Genomic DNA, 21,068 nt, shown 5'->3' on the forward strand with positions numbered 1-21,068 from the left:
GTGTTCCTATGAACTGCTGCCCAGGCCCCTTCTCCCTTCCCTAAAGCGTTACAGGATCACAGGATATTAGGGATTGGAAGGGACCTCTGAAGGTCGAGTCCAGAGCAGGACCACAGGAATGCATCCAGATGGGTCTTGAAAGTCTCCAGCGAAGGAGAACCTACAACCTCTCTAGGGAGCCTGTTACAGTGCTCAGTGAAGAATTTCCTCCTCATGTTGAGGTGGAACCTTCTGTGCTGTACTTTATATCCGTTACCCCTTGTCCTATCACAGGGTGTAACTGAGAAGAGCCTGTGCCCATCCCCACAGCAGGCACCAGGCCTTTCAGCTTCTCATGCTGCCCCACACACAACCCAGGCAGTGACAGCTCCTTTGCAAGGTATTGTACCAACAACCCCAACTCTTCTCAAGGAAAAGGGCCTTAGCCCTGGGGCTCCATGTCTTGATTCCACGTGGGTGATGCTCTGGCCAGAAGAGGTGGCCAGGGCTGTCCCAGGAGTAGAAGGTCATCACTTGGGGCAAGACCACCTCTCCCCAGCCTGTGCCACCTTGTAGACCAAGCAGCTCCCAAGCACCAGCTGCCCCCCTTCTCCCTCCAGGAAAGAAGAGGCTAAGCCTCTAATGAATAAATGTCATGTTCACATGGAAGACAACATAGACAATGCTAAACATCTCCTAAAACAATACAGCCTCTGCCAGCAGAAGGATGCTCAGCGCCTCCCTCACCAGCCTAGTACAAACCAGCGTCTTCAACAGTGACACACACAAACCCCACAGGCCAAACAAAGCCACTGTCAATTGCCTGCCCAGTAGCATCTGTAAACAAAAAGAAATCATTTGTTGACCCCCCCCCCAAACATATAAAAATACTATAACAAAATGAAATACAAATATATATTAGAATCTGTAAGTATTCTGTATAAAGAGATACTTTAGCGGTTAGCTTACAGCAAGAACAGAAACACAACACAACCAAGCCCCAGCTGGGCCACGGGCAAAATGAGACACGTCCCAGCTACTCTGTGGCAGAGGGGGGCTCCCGTGGAGAGAGCCTTTGTGACAGAAACATAGCCCATGGTGGTGAGAACATCCCGGATGCCAGTGGTGAGCAGGGATGGTGACCTGTGGAACTGGATGCACCTGGCAGAGATGGCCAGAGCCTGGCTGCAGCCAGCGACGTGGACCTGAACCTGATGCACTGGAGTGGTGTGATGGAGATACCTGGGGCTGCAACCCAGAGTTTGCCTGCCCAGGAGGCGTGCTGATGCACTGTCAAGCTGTGTGCAGTGTTCCAGGTCAGGTCCCCACCATCCTTGGTCCCCATGGGGTGTAGAAGAGATGCTGCAATGATCAGGGGTGAGTGGTACCCTAGCACAGGCTCCCTGTGTTATAGCAGTGCTGCTCCTGCTTCCACATCAGCCCACTGCATTTACTGCAGGCTTTGGAGAGGTGCTGCCTGGGCACCAGCACCCAAACCCACAAGATGATGGGACCAGCCCTGGCAGCAATGTCAGCTCCAGGCTTGGGCATCTTTAGCCTCTTCAGCTGAGCCTGGCACCCACAAAGCTGAAGCACCAGTGATCAGCACAACAAAGCCACAGCCCAGCTGTCCCAGCAGCTTCCTGCCCCAGCTCTTTGGGCCACTGGGACATGAGGTACCTCTGCCCAGCTGCAGAACCCACAATAGCACCAAGCCTAGAGGAAAGGGGTTCCTGTGCTTTCCCATGCAACTCTGACCTCTGAGCAGAGCCACCGGGCTGTCCTGGTGGCATTCGGGCTCCCCTCTGCATGAATGGGGCACTGCTGGACCCCGTAGTGTGGGGCAGGGCTGGTGCTGGGATCCCCCCAGCTGTCTGCACACCCTTGCCTGTGACCCAGTCAGCATGTCTGGGACCATCCTGGTCTTGATCCAACCAGCAAGGCCCCGACACCCCCACAACACGATGGAGCAGTGCCCAGTGCACTCTGTGCCCCAGTGCCTGGAGTACAGCCCTGGGGTGCCACCAGAGCACCAGCACCCCAGTCACCACACCATTGGAGAGATGGCAGGTCCTCAGCAAGGAAGCCAGGGATGCCAGAGGAGGGGATGGGGAGCTGGGCTTGAGGACTGCCATGGCCACAGGATGCTGGCTGCAACACGCAGCCCTCTGCCAGCTATGGCTTGTCCAGGCCTTTGAGGCTCTGCCATATTAGACCTCTTTGCTCGAGGCCCAGGTGATGGAAAAACTCATGACTTGCTGGGCTGGATGCAAGGGATGGGGAGAGGACATGCAGTAGGACACCGACAATGCCCTCCTTGGCTGCACCAGGAGGAAGGCAGAGCACCACAGGGAGTGGGCAGGGGACAGCAGGGCAGAGAGCCCACCTCATATCCACACATCCATGTAGCTGCAGTTCTTAAAAAAATCTCTATCTACACATTTGTTTTGTTTGTGTTTTTTTTCTTGTTTCATCTGTTGTTGTTTTTTTTTTTTTTTTCCCCAACCCTTTAGATGCAACAGCTCTGCCCTCCACTGGGCTCTCTGGTGCAGCTGCAGTTCGGGAACACCCAGAGAGCAGCACTGTGGCTGCAGGGCAAAGCGAGGTCCTTGTCTCCAGGAGGGCTCCCTGCCGGCCCCTGCGCGGTCTGGGGCCGTGGCGGCTCACAGGCACTGGCTGCAGCCGCACTTGCTGGGCTTCTCCACCTCCTCCACGAAGGTGGCGCCGTTGCTGCACTCGAAGGCATACTTCCTGCGCCGCAGCCGCAGCCCGGTGCAGCAGCTGGCACCGGGGCTGCCACAGGTCCCCCGGCACTCCACCCAGGCCACCGGCCGCGTCGTCTGGCAGATGGCATAGCCCCGCTGCACCTGGTGGTAGTCCCGCACTGGCTCCCCGTGGCACTCCGGCTCTGTGGGACAGCAATGCTCAGCCCAGCGTCCCACTGTGGGGCTGTGTCCCAGGCACCCATCTCCCCAGCACCTACCTTGGTCACAGAGGGCTCCAGCATAGCCACTGTGGCACTCACAAGTGGGCTGGCCGCCCGGGGTGAGGCGGCAGTGGCCGTGGACACAGGGCTGGTGATGGCAGGGGTCGGGTGGCTCCGTGGGCTGGTTGCAGAGAGCACCCTGGTAGCCCTCATGGCACTGGCAGCTATAGGAGAGGGCATCGAGGGGCAGGCACAGCCCATGCACGCACCTGCGGGCACCCGGCACCATCAGGCCCCCGCCAGCATGGCACTGCACAGCATCAGCATGCACAACTGCCAGCTCTGAGCATGGCCTGACTCAGCACTGGCATGGCACCAGCACAGTATTGCACTGGAACTGGCATGGCACTGCCACAGAACGGCACTGGCATGGCACAGCACTGCAACAGCACTGGCGTGGCTTTGACATGGCACTACCAGCACAGAACAGCCCCGTGGCACAGCATGACACTGCTGCAATATGGCACCACTACGGCATGGCACCATCAGCATGACCCAGTCCCAGAGGAGGGTGGCAGACAGCCAATAAGAGGAGTGGGCAGAGCAAGCAGTGAGGAGGGACAGCCAATGGAGAGGGCAAGGATGAGAAGGGTGGGCAGTGAGGAGCAGCCAATGGGAAGGGGCAGTTAAGGAGCTAATGAAGTGAGACACCTGTGGTGGTCAAGGCCATTGATGTTGGACAGACATGGGGCAGGGCTATGGCTTCAGGACAGCCAATGGGGCAGATGGGGTCACTGCAGGGCAGCCAATAGGACAAAGCCATTGCTGCTGGGCAGCCAATGGGGCAGGGGCACTCACTTGTGACCCTGGCAGGGGCCGCCATGGGGCTGGTCGCAGTGGGGCCCGTCCCAGCCGGGCTCACAGTGGCAGACAGGGCCCTGGGCACCGGTGGGCTGGCAGATGCCGTGCAGGCAGTAGAGCTTGCGGCAGGGCTCACAGCCTGGCACCACCCCTGGCGTCATCCGCGTCTTGGTGAAGTCCTGCAGCTCGTTGTTGATGTAGAGGTTGCGGATGCACCCGTGGAAGCTAGTGCCATTGAGGAGCTGCCAGAGGCGGAAGGCAGCCGAGTTGACATCCACAGGCATCCCTGGGGAGAACAGGGCTGTAAGCGTGCCCAGATGACCCCTGCTGTCCCCCTGCCCCCTGTCCTACCTCCTACGTAGAGGGGGGCCTCACTGTTCAGCGTGTAATGCTTGCCCGAGTTGTCCATGGTCATGGGGCTGCCGCCATCAATGGAGAGGTTCACCATCTGGTCAAAGGTCACCAGCTCCACAGTGTGGAACTGCCCGTCGTTGATGGTTTCCGCACTGGCAGGAATGGCCAGGTCACTGGGGAACCCCCAAAGCCATGCAATGCTGGGGGTGGTCCCAGAAGAGTGGGGAAGGAAGGGGTGGCAGGTACCTGTAGATGGCCGAGCTAGGGTGAGTGCCAGGGTCATAGCTGACTCTGACGTGGCCCTGGTACAGTTCCACAGCCATGTGGTCACTGTCGCCATTGTACAGCAGGATGCCATTGCCTTCAGCTGTGGAGACCTGGCAGGGGGAGAGGTGGGAGCCCATATCCCTGGGGCAGTACTCCCAATGTCATTTCCCTGATGCCCCCATGCCCCTCCAGCCCTCACCTGCAGAGTTATGTTGGCCCGGGGCCAGTCCTGCAGGTCTGTGAACTGCAGATATGTGTCACGGTCCACGAAGTTGACGCTCAGCAGCTTCTCACACTTGGGGCCACCAAAGCCAGGCAGGCACTGGCAAAGGGCACGGGCACCCCGCTCCACACACAGGGCCCCATTCTGGCACTCAGCTCGCTCACAGAGGCTGGGCTGGCTGGCAGCACGGGCTGGCATCTCACAGAGCTGACCACTGCGGGGCCAAGGGTGATGCTTGGCATGGGACTGGGAAAAGTGCCCTACCCCCTGCCCACTGCCTTTGGGATCCCCAAGGAGGTTCTCCAGCCAGTGGCATCAGAAGGATGCCTGGCTGCTGATCCCTGCCCTGGAGTCCCTCCCTAGGGACAATGATCCTTCCAGCCTCCATCCCTGTAGACCCACACCCCTAGCCCCACTTCTTGCTCTCACACAGGAGGGAGGGAGGGAGGATGTGATAACCAAGTCTGGTCCCTCCTACGGAGTGGACACGTAACCATTGCTGGTATCCCCCAGCAGACCCACATCTTCGTGGAGGTACCTGTAGCCCTCGGAGCAGAGGCAGGAGTAGCCATTCACCTCGTCCAGGCAGCGGGCATTGTTCTGGCACCGGTGGTCCTGGCAGTCGTCGAAGTCCTCGCTGCAGTTGCTCCCCACATAGCCAGGCACGCACTCACACCTGGGGCAGGCCGGGGGCTGACAGCTGCCCTTTCCCCAGGTACCACTGGGTGCCTCCCCCTCCCTGTGTCCCCTCACCAGCCCAGGATCTGCAGACCTGCCAAAGCAAATCTCTCCTGCCAGGCAGCTGGGAGAAAGGGGGTTGTGGAGGGGGCTCACCTGGGCCCCTGGCTGGTGGAGATGCAGGTGGAGCCATGCTGGCACGGACTGAGCTCAGCCAAGCAGAAATCCAGAGGCTGCTCACAGAAATCCCCTGTAGGGTAGAAGAGGGGGTGGCAGGGGTGCCGAGCAGCTCTGGGACTAGAGGAGTCCTAATAGACCAAAGGGAGCCCACAGGGTGCTTGGCTCAAGGTAGGGAACTGCCAATCCCACAGTCTGCACTGCTCCGGGCACAAGGCTCTGCTCTTGCCTGAGCCAGGCACTGGTGGCATCCCTTGGGTATGGGAGCACCCAAGCTGGAGGCAGCTGGGCCCAGAGAAACCCAGATGCCAGGACAAGGGGCAGGGGGCAGCAAGCAGAGGAGCTACTAGTGCTCATCACTGGGAAGGGAGGAGCACTGGGCACATGCCCCTGCCAGGCCAGCAAGGTTTGAGGATGGTTAAGCCCTTGTGGTGAGTACCTGTGTAGTGGGCAGGGCACAAGCAGGTGTAGTTTGTGGCACTGAGCACACAGGATCCTCCATTCTCACAGCTGTGCTCCTTACAGGGGTTGCTGGCATCATGGCAGGTAGGGCCCTCAAAGCCCACTGGGCACAGACACCTGGAATGGGGCACAGTGTCAGAGGCTGGGAAATGGAGCGTTTCAGGGTGATTCCCCCAAAAATGCCAGCACAGGACCTTGGCAAGAAGGACTCGTGTGCCAAGAGGCTCCGGGGAGCACAGTTGGCTGCCATGCTGCCAAACACCAGGCACAGGGAACAGTGGCAATGCACAGCCCCACAGGGGCACACGTGAGGATGCTGAGTTGCCACAACACGCTGAGAGACCACTCAGCAGGTGGGGACAGGGGCTGCACAGACCACCTCCTCACCCCTCTCACCCCCAGCCTGCCATTTATTTTCAGCCACTAGTTGAGACTCGGTTCCTGGGAAGCGCTGAAGTGTTCAGGATGGAGTGAGGCATCTGCGTGGGCACAGCAGCAACCCCGGGGCTGCATAGTGCCTCATCTCACAGTCAGCCCTGCTGCAGCAGCCAGATCCCAACCCCAGCTCCTGCTGCCCTTTGCCTCTCCATACCTTCTGGTGTGGCAGGACCCCCTCTTCCTCCTATGCTCAGCCCAAGAGCCTGCAGGGCCGGGGGGCATGGGCAAATGGAGCCAGTGCTCAGCTCTTGCTGGAGCTGTGCTAGAAGAGGGGCAGGCAGGGCTGTGCAGAGCAGGCAGCATGGGTTGGAGCTGCTGGGTGAATGCAATATCCCAGCTACATGCACAGGAAGTATGCACAATGGGGAGGAAGCACCAGACTCTATTTCCACGGGATGCCAGGGATCCACGCTGCTGCCCAAACACCCATCTTCTGTGGGTTCCCGTCTAGCACTCACCTGAACCTGGCTCCTTCCCCTTCCTGGGGCTGGCAGGTCCCTCCATTGGCACAGGGGTTGGAGGAGCAGCCACTGAGTGCCACCTCACAGTCCTTGCCCTGGGGAAACCGGGAGAAATGGGAGAGAGAAGGGTGCCACAGCACTGTGTCCCACTCCCCCTGTCTTGTCCCACTCCACAGGGCACTGCCATGTGCCCCAGGGGCACAGCAGAGTCCCCATGCTGCTCCCTTCCCCCCTGCAGTTATGCCCCCTGCCAAGTTGGGGTCCTCTAGGACCAAGGTACCTTGTAGCCACTGGGGCAGGCACAGTGGTAGGAGCCAAGTGGGTCATTGTGGCAGGTGCCCTGGTTCTGGCAGGGGCTGGACAGGCAGGGGTTACACTTGGCTTGGACACTCAGGGCAGGTGGGCCTGCAGGATGGGAGGTGCAGAGATAACCATCAATGTAGGCAGTGAGAAGAGGCACACATTTGTGGGCACCAACGGCGGGGTCGGAGCTCCAGCTGTGGCTGGGAGTAGAACCTGCCCTGCCAAGAGGCTGTGCACCAAGCAACGGGGTGGGGTCATGTGCTTGATTGGTCACCAGGGGTGGCCACCAGCCAAGTAAGGGGACAGAAGTATTCCAGTCCCCCTTTCTCCACAAGGCAGCTCAATGACTGAAATGCTGGAGTCTTCCAGAGTCATGGAGCATTATCCTGCCAGCCACAGGACAGGAAGCAGCCTAGCTCCTCATTGCAGCTGCTGCCCTGCCTGAGGAAGGCACAGGTAGACAGCCAGACAGCACCTCTCACCTTGGCACTCAAACTTCTTGGCAGGGGTGGTGAGCAGCAGCTTGCCTTCCATGTCAGGGGGCCCAGCGCAGCGGGCAATGCCTGGCTCCTTGTACCCTGTCTTGACCCAGCTGGAGAGCCAGCGCAGGTTGCAGCTGCAGTACAGGGGGTTGGCCCCAATGGCTCTGCAGGGGGAGGAAAAACAAAACTGCACCCACTGCCCTGTTGGAAGGAACCAGGGTCATAGACCTTAGGACTGCACACCACTCTGCTACTTGGCTGGGCTGCCATGTGATGGTGGGACCCAGTCCTCCTCTATTCCTGGACCCACTAGTGGTGGTGACCATGGTGGGAAGACTGGAGCACACAGCCCCAGGCTGCTGCCCAGGTAGACAACACTGCTGCCAGCCCCACAGCCCATGAACTGCTCCATGGCTCTGTGCTGGGGCTCTCCTCTGCTGCCCACACAGAATTCCTTGGCATTCCCTCTCTAACACTTGAGCAAAGTTGCCTGGGCCCAGCACGAACCAGGCAAAGCCCCTTGAGGCTGTGCAGAAACCACAGGACCATGGCACAGGAGATGTGGGCTCTGCTACACAACCATGTGGGTCAGGAACACAGGAGCAGGCTGCTGGGGACAAACAAACAGAGTGTCAAAGCCAGGGCTTCTGTGGACAGCACTGGGGAAGAGCAAGGAATTGCTCTGAGAGACAAGGAGGAGGAGAAGGAAGAGGAGGAAGAAGGGGAGAAGGAGGAGCAAGAGGAGGACAAGGAGGGAGGGTTCCTCTGCCCCACAGCAGAGCAGGGCAGGGAGCAGCAGATGATGTGGGAGGCTGAAGGGCTGGATGTCTCTTTGCATCCTCCTGCACTGCAAAGGTCAGCAGTGATGGAGGGCCAGCACAACTCACACCTATAAGCAAGGAAGAAGCCAGCAGCCCAGAAGGTAGCTGGTAGGGACAGCAGGTCTGCTGGGGCTTACAAACCTGGCCCCACAGCACCAACAGTGGCAGCTGGTGACACAGCTCAGCCCTGTGGAAACAAGCAGCACTGTGCCTCAGTAAGAGAGATCAGTGAAGAGCCAGGGAAGACCAGACTGAGCAGTGCTGCTCCCAAAAAGCACAGGGAGACCAGGATTGGAAAACAAGATGCTCTCCACAGGCTAGAGAAACAACCTGAAACCCCTAGGATGCCAGGAGCAAGACTGGCAACCAGGTTTGTGGGAATGGCTCAGGAGAGACAGGGAAGGGACCAAACAGTCACCACGAGCAAAGGCTGTGCTCCTGGGGTACAAGCTCTCTGAAAGAGGGGCTGAAATGTCAGCACTGGAGGGAAGATGCTTGATGACAGACAGATTTGGAGAGGCTACTGCAGGAAGTGCCAAAGCAGCTCCCAACAATCCATGGCCATGCCAGCACCCTGCATGGCTCTACCTGCATGTTAGGGGATGTTGGTGACACAGTGGAGTAGGGAGAGACCCCACACCACCTCCAGCTAGAACCATAAGACCATTGCAGAAGCACTAAGAAGCTCAGTTGCACACCTAGGCTGGGGGAGTGAGCACAGGGAGAGCAAGCACAGCCTGGCACAGCCCGACAAACACTTCCCCAGGTACTAGCCCAGAGAAGAGGAATGGAGGCAGCTCAGCCAACAGAGAAGCTGGGCTCAGACCCGTGGTTGGTAAAGGTCTCCAGAGCCGAGTCCAGCTTTGCATCTTGTGAAGCAGGAGATACTCACAGGTGGGACAGGGAGGTAACATCTGCGAAGATGCCCTCTGGGAGGCTGGAGATGTCATTGCCATGGAGGGACCTGCAGAGAACACAGGTTCCTTTGATGCCCATTGCTTCAGGGTAGGCAGCAACAACTGTGACCAGCTGGGCTGCCCCCACCTCATAGGTGTGGGTGGCAGAGCTGGACTCCAACACACTGTCACTGTCTAAAATTCACCATCTGCTCTGAGAGGCTGATGCATCTCCCCTTGCTCCTGCTGCAGCCTGGACCCTAACTACCTGCCTGCACACAGCTCCAAGTGGGCACAGGGGACACAGGCAGCAGCAGAGAGTGGGCTGAGCAGGGCTGTGAGCAGGACTAGGAGCAGGTACTTACAGCAGCCGGAGGGAGCGGAGGCCCTCGAAGGCCAGCGGAGGGATGCACTGCAGGGCATTGTAGCTGAGGATCCTGTGGAAGGGAAGAAGGCAACACAGCACCAGGGGCATTGCCATGGGCATCGCTCCCCTCAGCCACCCCTGACACCCACGTCAGCTCAAACCACAGCTTCAGCCAGCCAAAAGGGGGAAGGTTGGATACCCTGGTGTCCCCAGCACCCTCTCAGTCTTTGAGGTCCCCTAGGAACAGAGAACCTGTGGCATGCTGCTGGGTCTGTACTTACAAGGTGGTGAGCTGGCTCATGTTGGTGAAGGAGGAGTTGCTCAGGGAGCTGATCTTGTTGTTGCTCAGATCGCTGGAAAACAGAAACCCCAGCTGGAGCCAGCGAGGCTCTGTCCCCCCTCACTGCTCCCCTGCCTGCTCAGCTGTGGTGGGGTAGGAACAGCAGCACAGCCTCCAAGACAGCAGCAGGGCTATTGCACAGGGTGATGGCGATGATGCCACTGTGCCCTCTCTGCTTCATGCCCAACCCCAGCAGAGGCTGTGTGAACCTAGTGGGTGAACATTGGTGCCAGCCATCTGCATCCCAGTGCAGAGGGGACACAGAGGGGGTTCCTGCACACTGTCAGGCCCCTCCTCAGGATTCCACATCATTGGAACAGCCCCTGTCCTCACCCACACGTCCCAGCAGTGGGACCAGCTGCCTAGCTTCTCGCCCCTGGCTACTTACACAAGCTGCAGGTACTTGAAGTTGGAGAGTTGCCCTGGGACCTGAGTGAACTGGTTTCCATCCAGGTAGCTGCAAAGGAGAAAAGAAGCACCTCAGAATGGCTCCCCTTTGATCGCCTGCTTCTCCTGCACACTGCCACTGACTTTGGGCTGTGAGAAGCACCTCCAGCGTCACTTCGCTCCTGGCACCCTGGGCCCATGGGGGCAACTGGGGACCCCTGGCCTGGCAGGGGGCCAGCATGCAAGTGCATTAGCACACCCAGGGACTCTGCATGCGGTTCCCTGGGGACAGTCCCCCAGCAGCCTGTGTGCATGAGTGCATCCAGCCAAATGCTGCATTTACACATCCTCTGTGAGCGTGGGCGGCTGTAACTGTTCCCCAGGCATGTGTGAGAGAGAGCAGAGGATGCAGGGAGAGAAGGGGTGTGCAAGACAGTGCAGGAATGTGAGGGGGTGGTGTACATATGTATGTGCACAACTAGTGCCTACGCCCCCTGCACGGAGGACTTGCTGCTGCTCCCCACCCTAGATGGGTGCAGAGACCCTTGTGCAGCAAGGTGCCTGCACATCCAGGCCTGGTATGGCTGCTTGGGTATCTCCCTGACCCTCATGGTGATGGGTGGCTGATCCCAGGCAAATCACATCCCCATTAATTGTGTGCTCAGAGGTGGGGCTGCCAACAGCATCCCCACAGCCATGGTGAAAGGTGAGAGGGGGCCAGGGAGCTGGCAGAGGCAGGATGGCTCCATCCCCACAGAGCCTTGGGCTGCACAGCTGCAGCGTGTGGCTGCCTCCTGCTGCCCCCTCCCAAGGGCCCAAGAGCAGGGACCCGGCTGCTATGAAAACGTCCCTCTCACACTACCCTTGGTAGCCCTGAGTGGGAAGAGAGGCTCTTGATGAGCCCCTTGCTGGGGTCAGGGTCCTTTGTCTGGGTAGGGATCCTGCTCCCACTACTGGACTGGGGGTGTGGGAGGGACCATCTCTGCCTTGACATCTGCAACGCCCTCCCAACCCTGAGCTGCAGAGTTGTTTGTGATCAGGAGGGAGAGCCTGGGCACTCATCTGCCACTCACAGCTCCGTGACGTTCTTGGGGATGCCCTTGGGCAGGGCCTTGAGGTGCTTGTTGCTGCAGCGGACGACAGTGTCGAGACAGGTGCACTCCTGCGGGCACTGCGGCCGGGGGATGCAGCTGGTCTCCTCCTGACCTGCACCAGGCACAGACAGCCACAAAGTCACCAGGGCCCAGCTCTCAGGCAGCAGGTGAGGTTGGACTCAATGCCCTATGCCCACCTAGGACTGCTTCCCTCCCATGCTGACCACCTCCTCTCACCCCCAAAGCAGAGTGCTGCAGGCAGCCCACTTGCAGGCAGTGCAGGAATCGCTTCTGTGCCCAGAAACCACCTGCCCCACTGGAATGGATGCAACCAGTCTGCTCAAGACTACTCTGATTTTCACAATTTCTAAGCAAAAATGGATTCCCAGAGATAGCAGAGAGGAAAGCATGAAAGAAGGGACTCAGCCCTTCAAATCCTCCTGAAATAACCTCCTTCATCAACCTGGTGCAGGCTAGAGGGAGCAGAGCCTGCCTGAGCCACCAGAGAGGCCGGCACCACTCCCCCTTCCCTCCTGCAGCACAGGGCAGCCGTATGCTATCTCGCACTGCTAGCAGAGGCACAAGATGCAACCCTTCAGTTTTTGACGTGGTGGAGGAGGGAAAGCAGAAGAAACGATGATTTGTTTGCAAATATCTTCCAGAGGGCTCAAAAGCTGTTCTAAATTCAAAATTTTTTAAAAAAGATTTTCTCTCAACACACACACTCCCTGCCTGCTCCATCTGCCCAGCTCCAGTGAGTCTGCAGGGCTGAGAGGGGAAGGAGGGAAGGAGCAGGATGAATCCAATCCTGGTGGGTTTTGTCTGCACGCCTGCCCCAGCCAGCACTCAGAGCATGGCGATGAACCTGCCCATGCACAATGGTCACACCGTACAGTGGGTGCAAACTCACACCGTGCAGTGGGTGCAAACTCTTCTGCTGGCCCCAGAGCAGCTTGTGGTATCTGAGAGCAGCCCCAAGGGATGGGTACCCAGAGAGGAAACTCGTGCATTATTATGGGAGGGAGGTACTGGGCTGAGGGAACCTCCCCAGCTACCAGCTTGCCATGGGGCACTGCCAAACATCCCAGTAACATGTACAGTGCTGGGACAGGGAGCACAATTCCAGCCTGGGAGGAACAGCAGCCTGGTATCTCCTCACCCCCCAGCACCATGAGGCCCGTGAGTTACCTTCCTCACACCTGAAGTCGGGGAAAGCCACGTCCTGGAGTGGGATCTGCCGCAGGAAGTCAGGGTTTTGGCACCGTGGGTTCCCTGTCACAATCTTTCTTCTGCGCAGCCAGTCCCCCAGCCAGGCCAGCTGGCAGTTGCAGTTGAAGGGGTTGGCAAGGAGGTTCCTGCACATGGAAGGAAGGGAGGAGCATGAGGGCATCACTGAGCAGCCACCGTGCAAGGAGAGCCTCCACAGCCCCCCGCTGAGGTGGGGCCCAAGACGTACAGCGTGGAGAGGGACTGCAGCGTGTCGAAGGCGCCCGGCGCTATGGTGCTGATCTGGTTGTCGTAGAGGGAGAGCAGGCGGACGCTGCGCAGCCCTGTGAAGCTGTCGTTGTGGATGCAGCTGATGCGGTTGTTCCTTAGCATCCTGTGGAGGGAAGGATGAGGGCACCTGACGACCTGCCTAGGTGCCGTGGGGGAAACCCACCTCAGCAGTGTCTGGGCTGTGCCCACCTCGCTGCCAGGGGGCCTGAGCCAGTACCTGAGAAGTAAAAAACCTGCCCCCCAAGCTCTGGATACAGCCAGCAGATGGGTAAGGCACTCCTGAGCCGGCCCCACAGTGATGTGGAGAGCAGCAGCCCAGGGCAGGGCAGGGGAGAAAGGAGCAGGGACACTGCTACCCCTGTGCTCATGGTGGAAGGGGCACTCACAGGGTCCTCAGCCCATCCAGGCCCCTGAACATGCCGCTCCGGACAGACTCCAGCTGGTTGACGGTGAGGTGCAGCTCAGTGACTGAGGATGCTCCTTCAAATGCCCCATCCTCGATCTCCGACACCTTGTTGTTGCTGAGGTTGCTGTGGAGAGGGGAAAGCAGGCTGGGATGGGGAGCTCTGCCATGACCTCATCCTGAAACATCCAGGTCTCACCTCAGGGGACCCTCATGACAGGATGTGTTCCCCATTTCATGCTCCAAACTGCCCTGCCATGAGGACCCTCGTGTGACTTCTCACCCCTGAGCACTCCCAGTGGAGCTGTGCTGGCTTGATACTCACATTTTCTTCAGATGTGGGAGTTTCTTGAAGATGCCAGTGGCCTCCAGGACAGAGATTTCATTGTTGTTCAGGCGCCTGGGGTGGGTGAGAGGGAAAAGATTTCAGGAGACAGCTGAGAAGGGGCTGGCACACACCAAACCCTGGGCTAAACCCCAGCATCAGCAATGCTCCAGCTGAGGGAGGGAAAGCAGGGCAGAAGGGAGGAAGCTCTCACAGCTCAACCGTGGACTGTGGGATGCGCTCTGGGATCTTGGTGAGCCTCAGATTGGAGCACTCGACCACGTTGGCTTCACAGCGGCACTTCGGGGGGCAGACGACGTCACTGTTGCACTCACTGTTCAGCTGGTAATCCTCTGTCCCTGCGCACCAGCCAGGGCAACGTGGGCTCCAGTGGGCAGAGCCATAGAGGCTGCACCTGCCTGCCCCTCCTGTCATCCTCCCACATCCCTAGCTGGGCTCCAACTCTTCCCCACAGAATGTTAGGGGCTGGAAGGGACCTTGAGAGATCATCCAGTCCAACCCCCCTGCCAGAGCAGGATCACTCAGACCAGATCACACAGGAACTCATCCAGGTGTGTATCTCCACAGAGGGAGACTCCACGACCCCCCTGGGCAGCCTCTTCCAGTGTTCTGTCACCCTCACAGTAAAACAATTCTTCCTCCTGTTTCCATGGAACTTCCTATGCCTCAACTTCTACCCATTGCCCCTTGTCCTGTCATTGGGTATCACTGAGCAGAGCCTGGCTCCATCCTCTTGGCACTCACCCTTTACATATGTATAAACATTGATGAGGTCACCTCTCAGTCTTCTCTTCTCCAAGCTGAAGAGCCCCAGCTCCCTCAGTCTCTCCTCATAAGGAAGATGTTCCACTCCCTTAATCATTTTTGTGGCTCTGCACTGGCCTCTTTCAAGCAGCTCCCTGTCCTTCTTGAACTGAGGGGCCCAGAACTGGACACAATATTCCAGATGTGGCCTCACCAGGGCAGAGTAGAGAGGGAGGAGAACCTCTCTCAACGTACTGACCATACCCCCCTTCTAATACATCCCAGGATACCATTGGCCTTCTTGGCCACAAGAGCACATTGCTGGCTCATGGTGAACTCCCCTCATCCAAGCCACTGCACACATATTACTCCTCTCTGTGCCCAAAGCAGCTTATCTGCAGGGATATTTGTCCTGGGTACATGAGTGCACTGCACGGCCCATCACTCTCTACCCTCCTGCAACCAGAGCTGAACCCCAGGGACACCTCTGGGCTCATTCTGGTAACAGCAAGATGGGAGATGCCACAACATGCCCTGGTACCCAGCACTTCTGTTACTGCAGCACCTGGGAATGCAGCAACAAGAAGCGATGGGAAGCGCAGAGCAGTCCTGCTGGTCCAGACTGCAGGGCTCTGATACAACCACCCCAGAGGCAGCCTGGCTGAGAGGGCTTTGTGCCCACCCCTGCACCCCCCCCTGCCCTGCCACACATGTGCCTCCTCCTCTTACCTGGAATGAAATACTGCTCTTTGGCTGCAGGGAAAAAAAGGCTCATCAGCACCCTGAGCACAGGGACAGCAGTCTGGGGCAGGGCTGGGAAGAGGGTGGCATCAATGGGACGGGGGAGGCCCTCACCCGAGCAGCGAAACTTCTTGCTCTTGATCTGACCGATGCGTTTGTTGGCCAGGCGCCGGGGGCTGGCACAGCGGGCACCGCTGGTCTCAATGGGGTTGGCACGAAGGAAGTCTGCCAGCCACTTCAGGTTGCAGTCACAGACAAACGGGTTCTGGGCCAGGTGCCTGAAACAAGTGACAGCAGGTGGCATACTGCTGGGGGGCAGCGGGTGACCACCAGCTCCAGCCCTGGCTACCTGCCGAGATACTTCCCCCCCCAAGACAGCCACCCGCTCGGGCACTGGAGCTGGCACAGGCACTCACAGCGTCTGGATGGCTCGCAGAGAAGTGAAGGTGCCCTTGGCCAGGCTCTGGATCTTGTTGTCATAGAGTGAAAGCAGTGAGAGGTTCTGCAGGTCCTGGAAGGTGTCTGCACGCACACAGTTGATCTTGTTGGCATTAAGGAGCCTGGCAGGGAGGGAGGGAGGTCAGTTTGGGAACTTCCTTCACTGCACCATGGGTGCTGGGGACCTCAGTCCCACTTTTCAGTATCCTCACAGAGCATCCCACCCACCACCAGTGCCTTACAGCAGCTGCAGGGCAAAAAGTCCCCCAAAAACACCCTTGGGGAGGTCTGTGATCTTGTTGCCATACAGTACCCTGAGAGAAAAAGACAGGTGTGAGAGGGATGGAGGGAACAGTGTGGAGCACAATTCAGAGGGCACAGTACCCATCACACCCCACCCATGGTGCAGTCACTTACAGGGAGTTCAGCGAGCGCAGCCCCTGGAAGGCATCAGGGGCGATCTCCGAGATCTGGTTGTTGCTTAGGTCTCTGAAACCCAAAGGGAAAAAGTGGCCTGGTCCCTTCTTTTCTCATTTCCCCATTCTCCTACTGGGTCCAGAGAGCCACCCCCAGCACCTGATATACAGAACTGGGGGTACCCGAGAACCCACCCCAGAGCTGCCACATGGGGCTGTCATGGCAAATGCCCCATGTCTGTCAGAAACGGGGCTGCAGGTTCAGAGCCGTGCCCAGTGAGGTGAAGGGTGCTGGGGCTCAGGGTGAGCTGGTAGGGGCTGCATGCTTACATCCTACGCAGCTTCTTGTAGGGGGAGAAGGCACCTGGGGGGATGGACTTGATGCCATTGAGCTCCAGGCGTCTGCAAAGAGAAAGGGGGGAGATGAGAGCTGTAGGGCTGACCAAGTCCTAGTACCCCAATGACAGTGCTGGGGGACTACAAGACCACTGGCGTGGCATTATTCAGCCCAAGGACAACTTGCAGCCTGTGATCAGGGCCTTCTCCACCAAGGAGGGGTGCCATGGATGGGGGACCGTGCTGGCTGGGGTGGGGGGAGCACCTCCTCCCCCACAGCACCCTGGGCTGCTGCTTCCCATGTGCTTTGCATGCCATCCCAGCGGGGGCTTTGCACCATAATCTCCTTAGGGAAATCCAATTATTTGTCTATTTACATTTTTAATACAGCTAAATCCAGGGATAAATCTGGGCAGCATGGGAGAAGAGAAAGGAAGGCTGCCGTGAAGTGGCTGAGCCCTGGGGCTTGCCCCTGTGTTTCCACTGCCTTAAGCCATCCAGAGCCTGGTGGTGACAGTGTGGGGTCCATACTCACATTTCTGTCATGGTCTCAGGCAGGTTGGCAGGGATGGCTGTCAATCCCTTGCCCCGACAGTCCACGATGCCATTGCTGCAGGTGCACATGGCTGGGCAGGAGCCAGAGGACAAGCTACAGAGCTGGACACGTGCTGAGTCCGTTTGTCCTGTCAAGGAAGCAGTTGGCATGGGAACTGCAAGAGCTGAGCCAGGCAGGTGGCTGGCAGCACTCTGAGTAAGGGACTCTGGTGACAGCTTGATGTGCCGGGACAGCTTGTGGCACCCTTGAGCTGGCGCACAAGATTTTGATGCTTTCCAAGACAGTGCAAAAGGCATGCAGCTCCAAGGGCACAGGCTGATGCACACTTTGCCATGCTGGTAGGGTGGTGGTCTCCACATGTCATCCCCACACCTGGGACACTGTGTACCCGAGGTGACCCCATGGTGTACATCCAGACTCTGAGGTGGGGCACACGTCAGGGAACAGAGGAGTGCTGCACTGATGGGACAGGCTTTGCCCCTCAGCCTGTGTCCCTGCCCTGGCACCTGCCACCTCCCCTGTCCCCCCTCACCAGAGCAGCTGAACTCATTCTTCTGGACCTCTGCCACGTTGAGGCCACGGAGCTGGGCTGGGGCAGCGCACTGAGTGAAGAGGCCGATGGAGGGTCGCTGGCGCAGCCACTGCGAGAGCCAGGCCAGGTGGCAGTCACAGAAGAGGTGGTTGGAGTGCAGGCGGCTGGGGGTGGACAGGGCAGTCAGCACCCATGGCACAGCTCCTACCCACCCCACTGCCTTCCAGCTGCCCAACCTGGCTCAGCCCAAAGGTTGGGGGAATTCAGAGGGAGACACAGAGGAGCCTGAGAGCATCTGTGCTGGTTGCCAAGGCCAATTTGCTTGCCAGTGCAAGGATACTCTGCAGTGGTATCCCGTCCATGCCTTCCCCATGGTGCTGCCTCAGCACTGCTGGCACCAGCAGCAGAGCTGGGGACATCCCACTGCAGCTCGAGGGGTCCCTCCCATACCCAGGGCCCCAGCACTCACAAAGTCCGCAGCTTGGGCATGTGGTTGAAGCTGGACACGGGGATGGAGGTGATATTGTTGTTATTCAGGGTCCTGTAGGAAGTCAGAGGGGGGCAGGTCAGGGCAGCCAGGTGTTCAGTGGGAGTGAGATGGTCCAGGTGGCACCGAACACCTGGAAGCAACAACACCCACCCACCCCCCAGCACAGGGTGGATGGATGAAAGGAGGGATGGACAGAGGGATGGAGAGGTGAAGGACAGGGACAGCCCAAACCCTCAGGTAGGGCTTGCTGCCCTTTCCAGACTTCTCCCCTCTACAGCCAGCTGCAGTCAGGTGGACTCCCTGGGACAGGATCAGGCCCTGGAGCACACCTTTGTAGCAGTGGTACCAGACCCCTGCTCAGGTCCTCCCTGGGGGCCAAGGAGAGATGGCATGCTGGTGATGTCCCTGCAGCACCTCTGTGAGTAGGGAGCACCCAAGGACACACTAAAACCCACATGAGGCTTATGGACTGGAGGCTCCAGCCAGCCCCTGGCCACTTACAGGACCTCCAGTCCCCGCAGGGCACGGAAAGCCCCATCCTCGATGCAGCTGATCTGGTTCTTATCCAGTTGCCTGATGGAAAAATACAGAGGGAGTTTTGTGGGGACAGCCCAGGCAGAGAGTGACCAGTGGTTCCTGATGGCTTCTGCCACTGGACAGGACCCCAAACACCCTTGTGTCCATCCCTGTTGAGACTCACAGGTTCCTGAGGTCGGTGGCCCCACGGAAAGCTTTCCTGGGAATGGCCTGGATGAAGTTCTCACTCAAGTCCCTGCAGCAGAGACAGGAAGGAAAATATGCTGTGCCTACAAAGCATGATGTTTCATAGACCAGGATGCCCAATAGACCAGGATGTTCACAGGCAGGAGCATGCCCTGGTGCTCCACTGATCCCCTGGGGCCTCTGGGAGATGGTAATTTGGCTTCAGGTTCCTGGTTGCCCAGGATCACTGCCCTGTGATGTGGGCAGTCCCAAGACAAGTCTGGTTCCATCCACGGTGGCTGCCAGTGGCTGGGGCTTCCCAGGCACTCCTGTCCCTGGCTCTGATCAGCAGAGCAGCAGGGCACAGCTCTGTACTTAAATACCCTCTGGCTGTGGTAATTACAGATCCCTGCTGATTAGCTGGTAAATACACACAGTGGCTCCAGCAGGCATTCCCATGGAGCCTGCCCCACACTTCAGAGGGCACAAATAATCGGGTCATTAATACCTCATCACTGCATGGCACTGTCTGCACAATCAGCTGCTCTACAGTGTCAGGCCTGATTGGACTCTGTGTGGCAGGGCTGGCAGTGGGTTGGATCCCCCACCATGCCTGTTCTGGCTTTTAACAACTATGAAGGCAAAAAAATCTCACTGCAAGCATCCCATCCTTGGGGGGAACCTGTCTATGGTTATTTGTACCCCATAGCTCATGCTCAGCTCTTCCCTGTCCCACCCCCAGGGCCAAGAGCTCCTCCAAACTTGACAAGCACTTGCCTTGCTTATCCCCAGCCCCATGATAGCACTGTCCTGCTCCAGCCACCCATGGGGCAGGAGGCCAAGTCCCCAGCTCCCTCCTGGCACAGGGCAACTGAGTTACAACAGGGTGTATTTCCTGTGCAGTAAGTCCATTGGTGAGTGAGGAGCAGGACTACGACATCCTACACCAATTATGCATCCTCCAGCATTACACAGGCTACAAAGACATCCCACCCCTGCCCTGAGAGGTGGTTTGGATTGTCCCTGGATGCCAGCTTTTCATACTCAGTCTTCACTAGCTCTGTTTCAACTTAACAATGTTCTGCTACTGATACCCCAGGGCAGTTGGCCTGGGTCAGGATGGAGGCACAGCACTCACACCCCCTCCCTGTGCCCTCCTTTCCTCAGGAAAATGAGCTCAGCATGACTCACAAGCTGCTTGCAAAAGACTGAGGGGTCTGCAAATCATGACCATCCCAGCTGGAAGTTTCACTGCCACATCAGGGAAATGATCCAGCATCTCTTGCACAGAAGCACAAGCAGAAGGAAAACCTCAAGGACAATCAACGGGCTTGCCCAGCCCTCTGATGGGATGCCCAGTCAGCAAGCAGCTGCCATATGGGCAGCTTGGGCTAGTGGATCACTCTTGGCACCGTGTACAGGGAGCAAGGGCTGGTGCATTCCTCTGGCTCATTCCTGGAGAGCCAAACCTGGCTGGCAAACCACCATTGCTGGGGCAGAGGAAAGGACACTCCTGGAAGGGCCCAGGCTGTAGGGGAGGGTAAAGCCCAGCTCCCGTGGGAGAAGCCAGGCGCAGTTTCACTGCTACCCACGCGGCGGCACTGCCAAGCTGCCCTGCCTGCACTGCCCACCCTGCCTGTACTGCCTGCTCTGCCCAGACTGCCCTGGCCCTTTCCAGGGCTCAGGAAGGAGTCCCCTCTGAAAGGATCAGTCATCTCACACATTCCAAAGGGGAAGGGCACATACCTACAGCAATCCCAGCACCCTGTCAGACGCAAAATGCTCAGCCCTCATTCTCTACATCCCTAGGGACTCCCAGGAGTTGCAAGAACTTTTGGAAAAATGCAGCATCACCCCATATCCCCTTTCCTCTTTTGACTCCTAGAAGAAGGAATACCCTTGAAAACGCTCCAGAAATCCCCCCAATTCACCACCCTTCCTAGCAATGCAATCACACTCCCTCTTGACAGGCAGCTGCCTGTCCTCCAATGTTAGACCACAGAATCAAACAGGTTGGAAGAGACCTCCAAGATCATCGAGTGCAACCAATCACCCAGCCCTAACTAATCAACTAGATCATGGCACTAAGTGCCTCATCCAGGCTTTTCTTAAACACCTCACGGAACGCTGACCCCACCACCTCCCTGGGCAGCCCATTCCAACGGGCAATCTCTCTTTCTGTGAAGAACTTCCTTCTAAGATCAAGCCTAAACTTCCCCCTGCACAACTTGAGACTGTGTCCTCTTGTTCTGGTACTGGTTGCCTGGGAGAAGAGACCAACTCCCACCTGGCTGCAACCTCCCTTCAGGTAGTTGTAGACTGCAATGAGGTCTCTCCTGAGCCTCCTCTTC

General features: G+C 58.2%; 1 protein-coding gene across 1 annotated transcript in view; it reads right to left on the reverse strand.

Annotated features, from left to right (window-relative positions):
* Positions 1-2,642: 2,642 nt before the first annotated feature.
* Positions 2,643-21,068, reverse strand: part of SLIT1 (slit guidance ligand 1) — a 61,946-nt gene continuing 43,520 nt past the window's right edge. The window contains exons 5-37 of the mRNA XM_054382657.1: positions 18,716-18,787; positions 18,517-18,588; positions 17,995-18,066; positions 17,526-17,689; positions 16,973-17,120; positions 16,432-16,503; positions 16,103-16,174; positions 15,928-15,999; positions 15,664-15,807; positions 15,362-15,525; positions 15,236-15,259; positions 13,956-14,100; positions 13,742-13,816; positions 13,400-13,543; positions 12,973-13,116; positions 12,705-12,871; positions 11,496-11,628; positions 10,424-10,492; positions 9,977-10,048; positions 9,694-9,765; positions 9,325-9,396; positions 7,612-7,775; positions 7,107-7,231; positions 6,824-6,921; positions 5,905-6,044; positions 5,445-5,538; positions 5,149-5,286; positions 4,587-4,824; positions 4,367-4,497; positions 4,118-4,272; positions 3,764-4,052; positions 2,963-3,174; positions 2,643-2,887 (exon numbers count right to left, since the gene is read on the reverse strand). Coding sequence (XP_054238632.1) covers positions 2,643-2,887; positions 2,963-3,174; positions 3,764-4,052; positions 4,118-4,272; positions 4,367-4,497; positions 4,587-4,824; positions 5,149-5,286; positions 5,445-5,538; positions 5,905-6,044; positions 6,824-6,921; positions 7,107-7,231; positions 7,612-7,775; positions 9,325-9,396; positions 9,694-9,765; positions 9,977-10,048; positions 10,424-10,492; positions 11,496-11,628; positions 12,705-12,871; positions 12,973-13,116; positions 13,400-13,543; positions 13,742-13,816; positions 13,956-14,100; positions 15,236-15,259; positions 15,362-15,525; positions 15,664-15,807; positions 15,928-15,999; positions 16,103-16,174; positions 16,432-16,503; positions 16,973-17,120; positions 17,526-17,689; positions 17,995-18,066; positions 18,517-18,588; positions 18,716-18,787 — 4,198 coding nt within the window. The remainder of the gene's footprint in view (positions 2,888-2,962; positions 3,175-3,763; positions 4,053-4,117; positions 4,273-4,366; positions 4,498-4,586; positions 4,825-5,148; positions 5,287-5,444; positions 5,539-5,904; positions 6,045-6,823; positions 6,922-7,106; positions 7,232-7,611; positions 7,776-9,324; positions 9,397-9,693; positions 9,766-9,976; positions 10,049-10,423; positions 10,493-11,495; positions 11,629-12,704; positions 12,872-12,972; positions 13,117-13,399; positions 13,544-13,741; positions 13,817-13,955; positions 14,101-15,235; positions 15,260-15,361; positions 15,526-15,663; positions 15,808-15,927; positions 16,000-16,102; positions 16,175-16,431; positions 16,504-16,972; positions 17,121-17,525; positions 17,690-17,994; positions 18,067-18,516; positions 18,589-18,715; positions 18,788-21,068) is intronic.

Source organism: Indicator indicator, chromosome 7, assembly GCF_027791375.1.
Source record: "Indicator indicator isolate 239-I01 chromosome 7, UM_Iind_1.1, whole genome shotgun sequence".
Lineage (NCBI taxonomy): Eukaryota > Metazoa > Chordata > Aves > Piciformes > Indicatoridae > Indicator > Indicator indicator.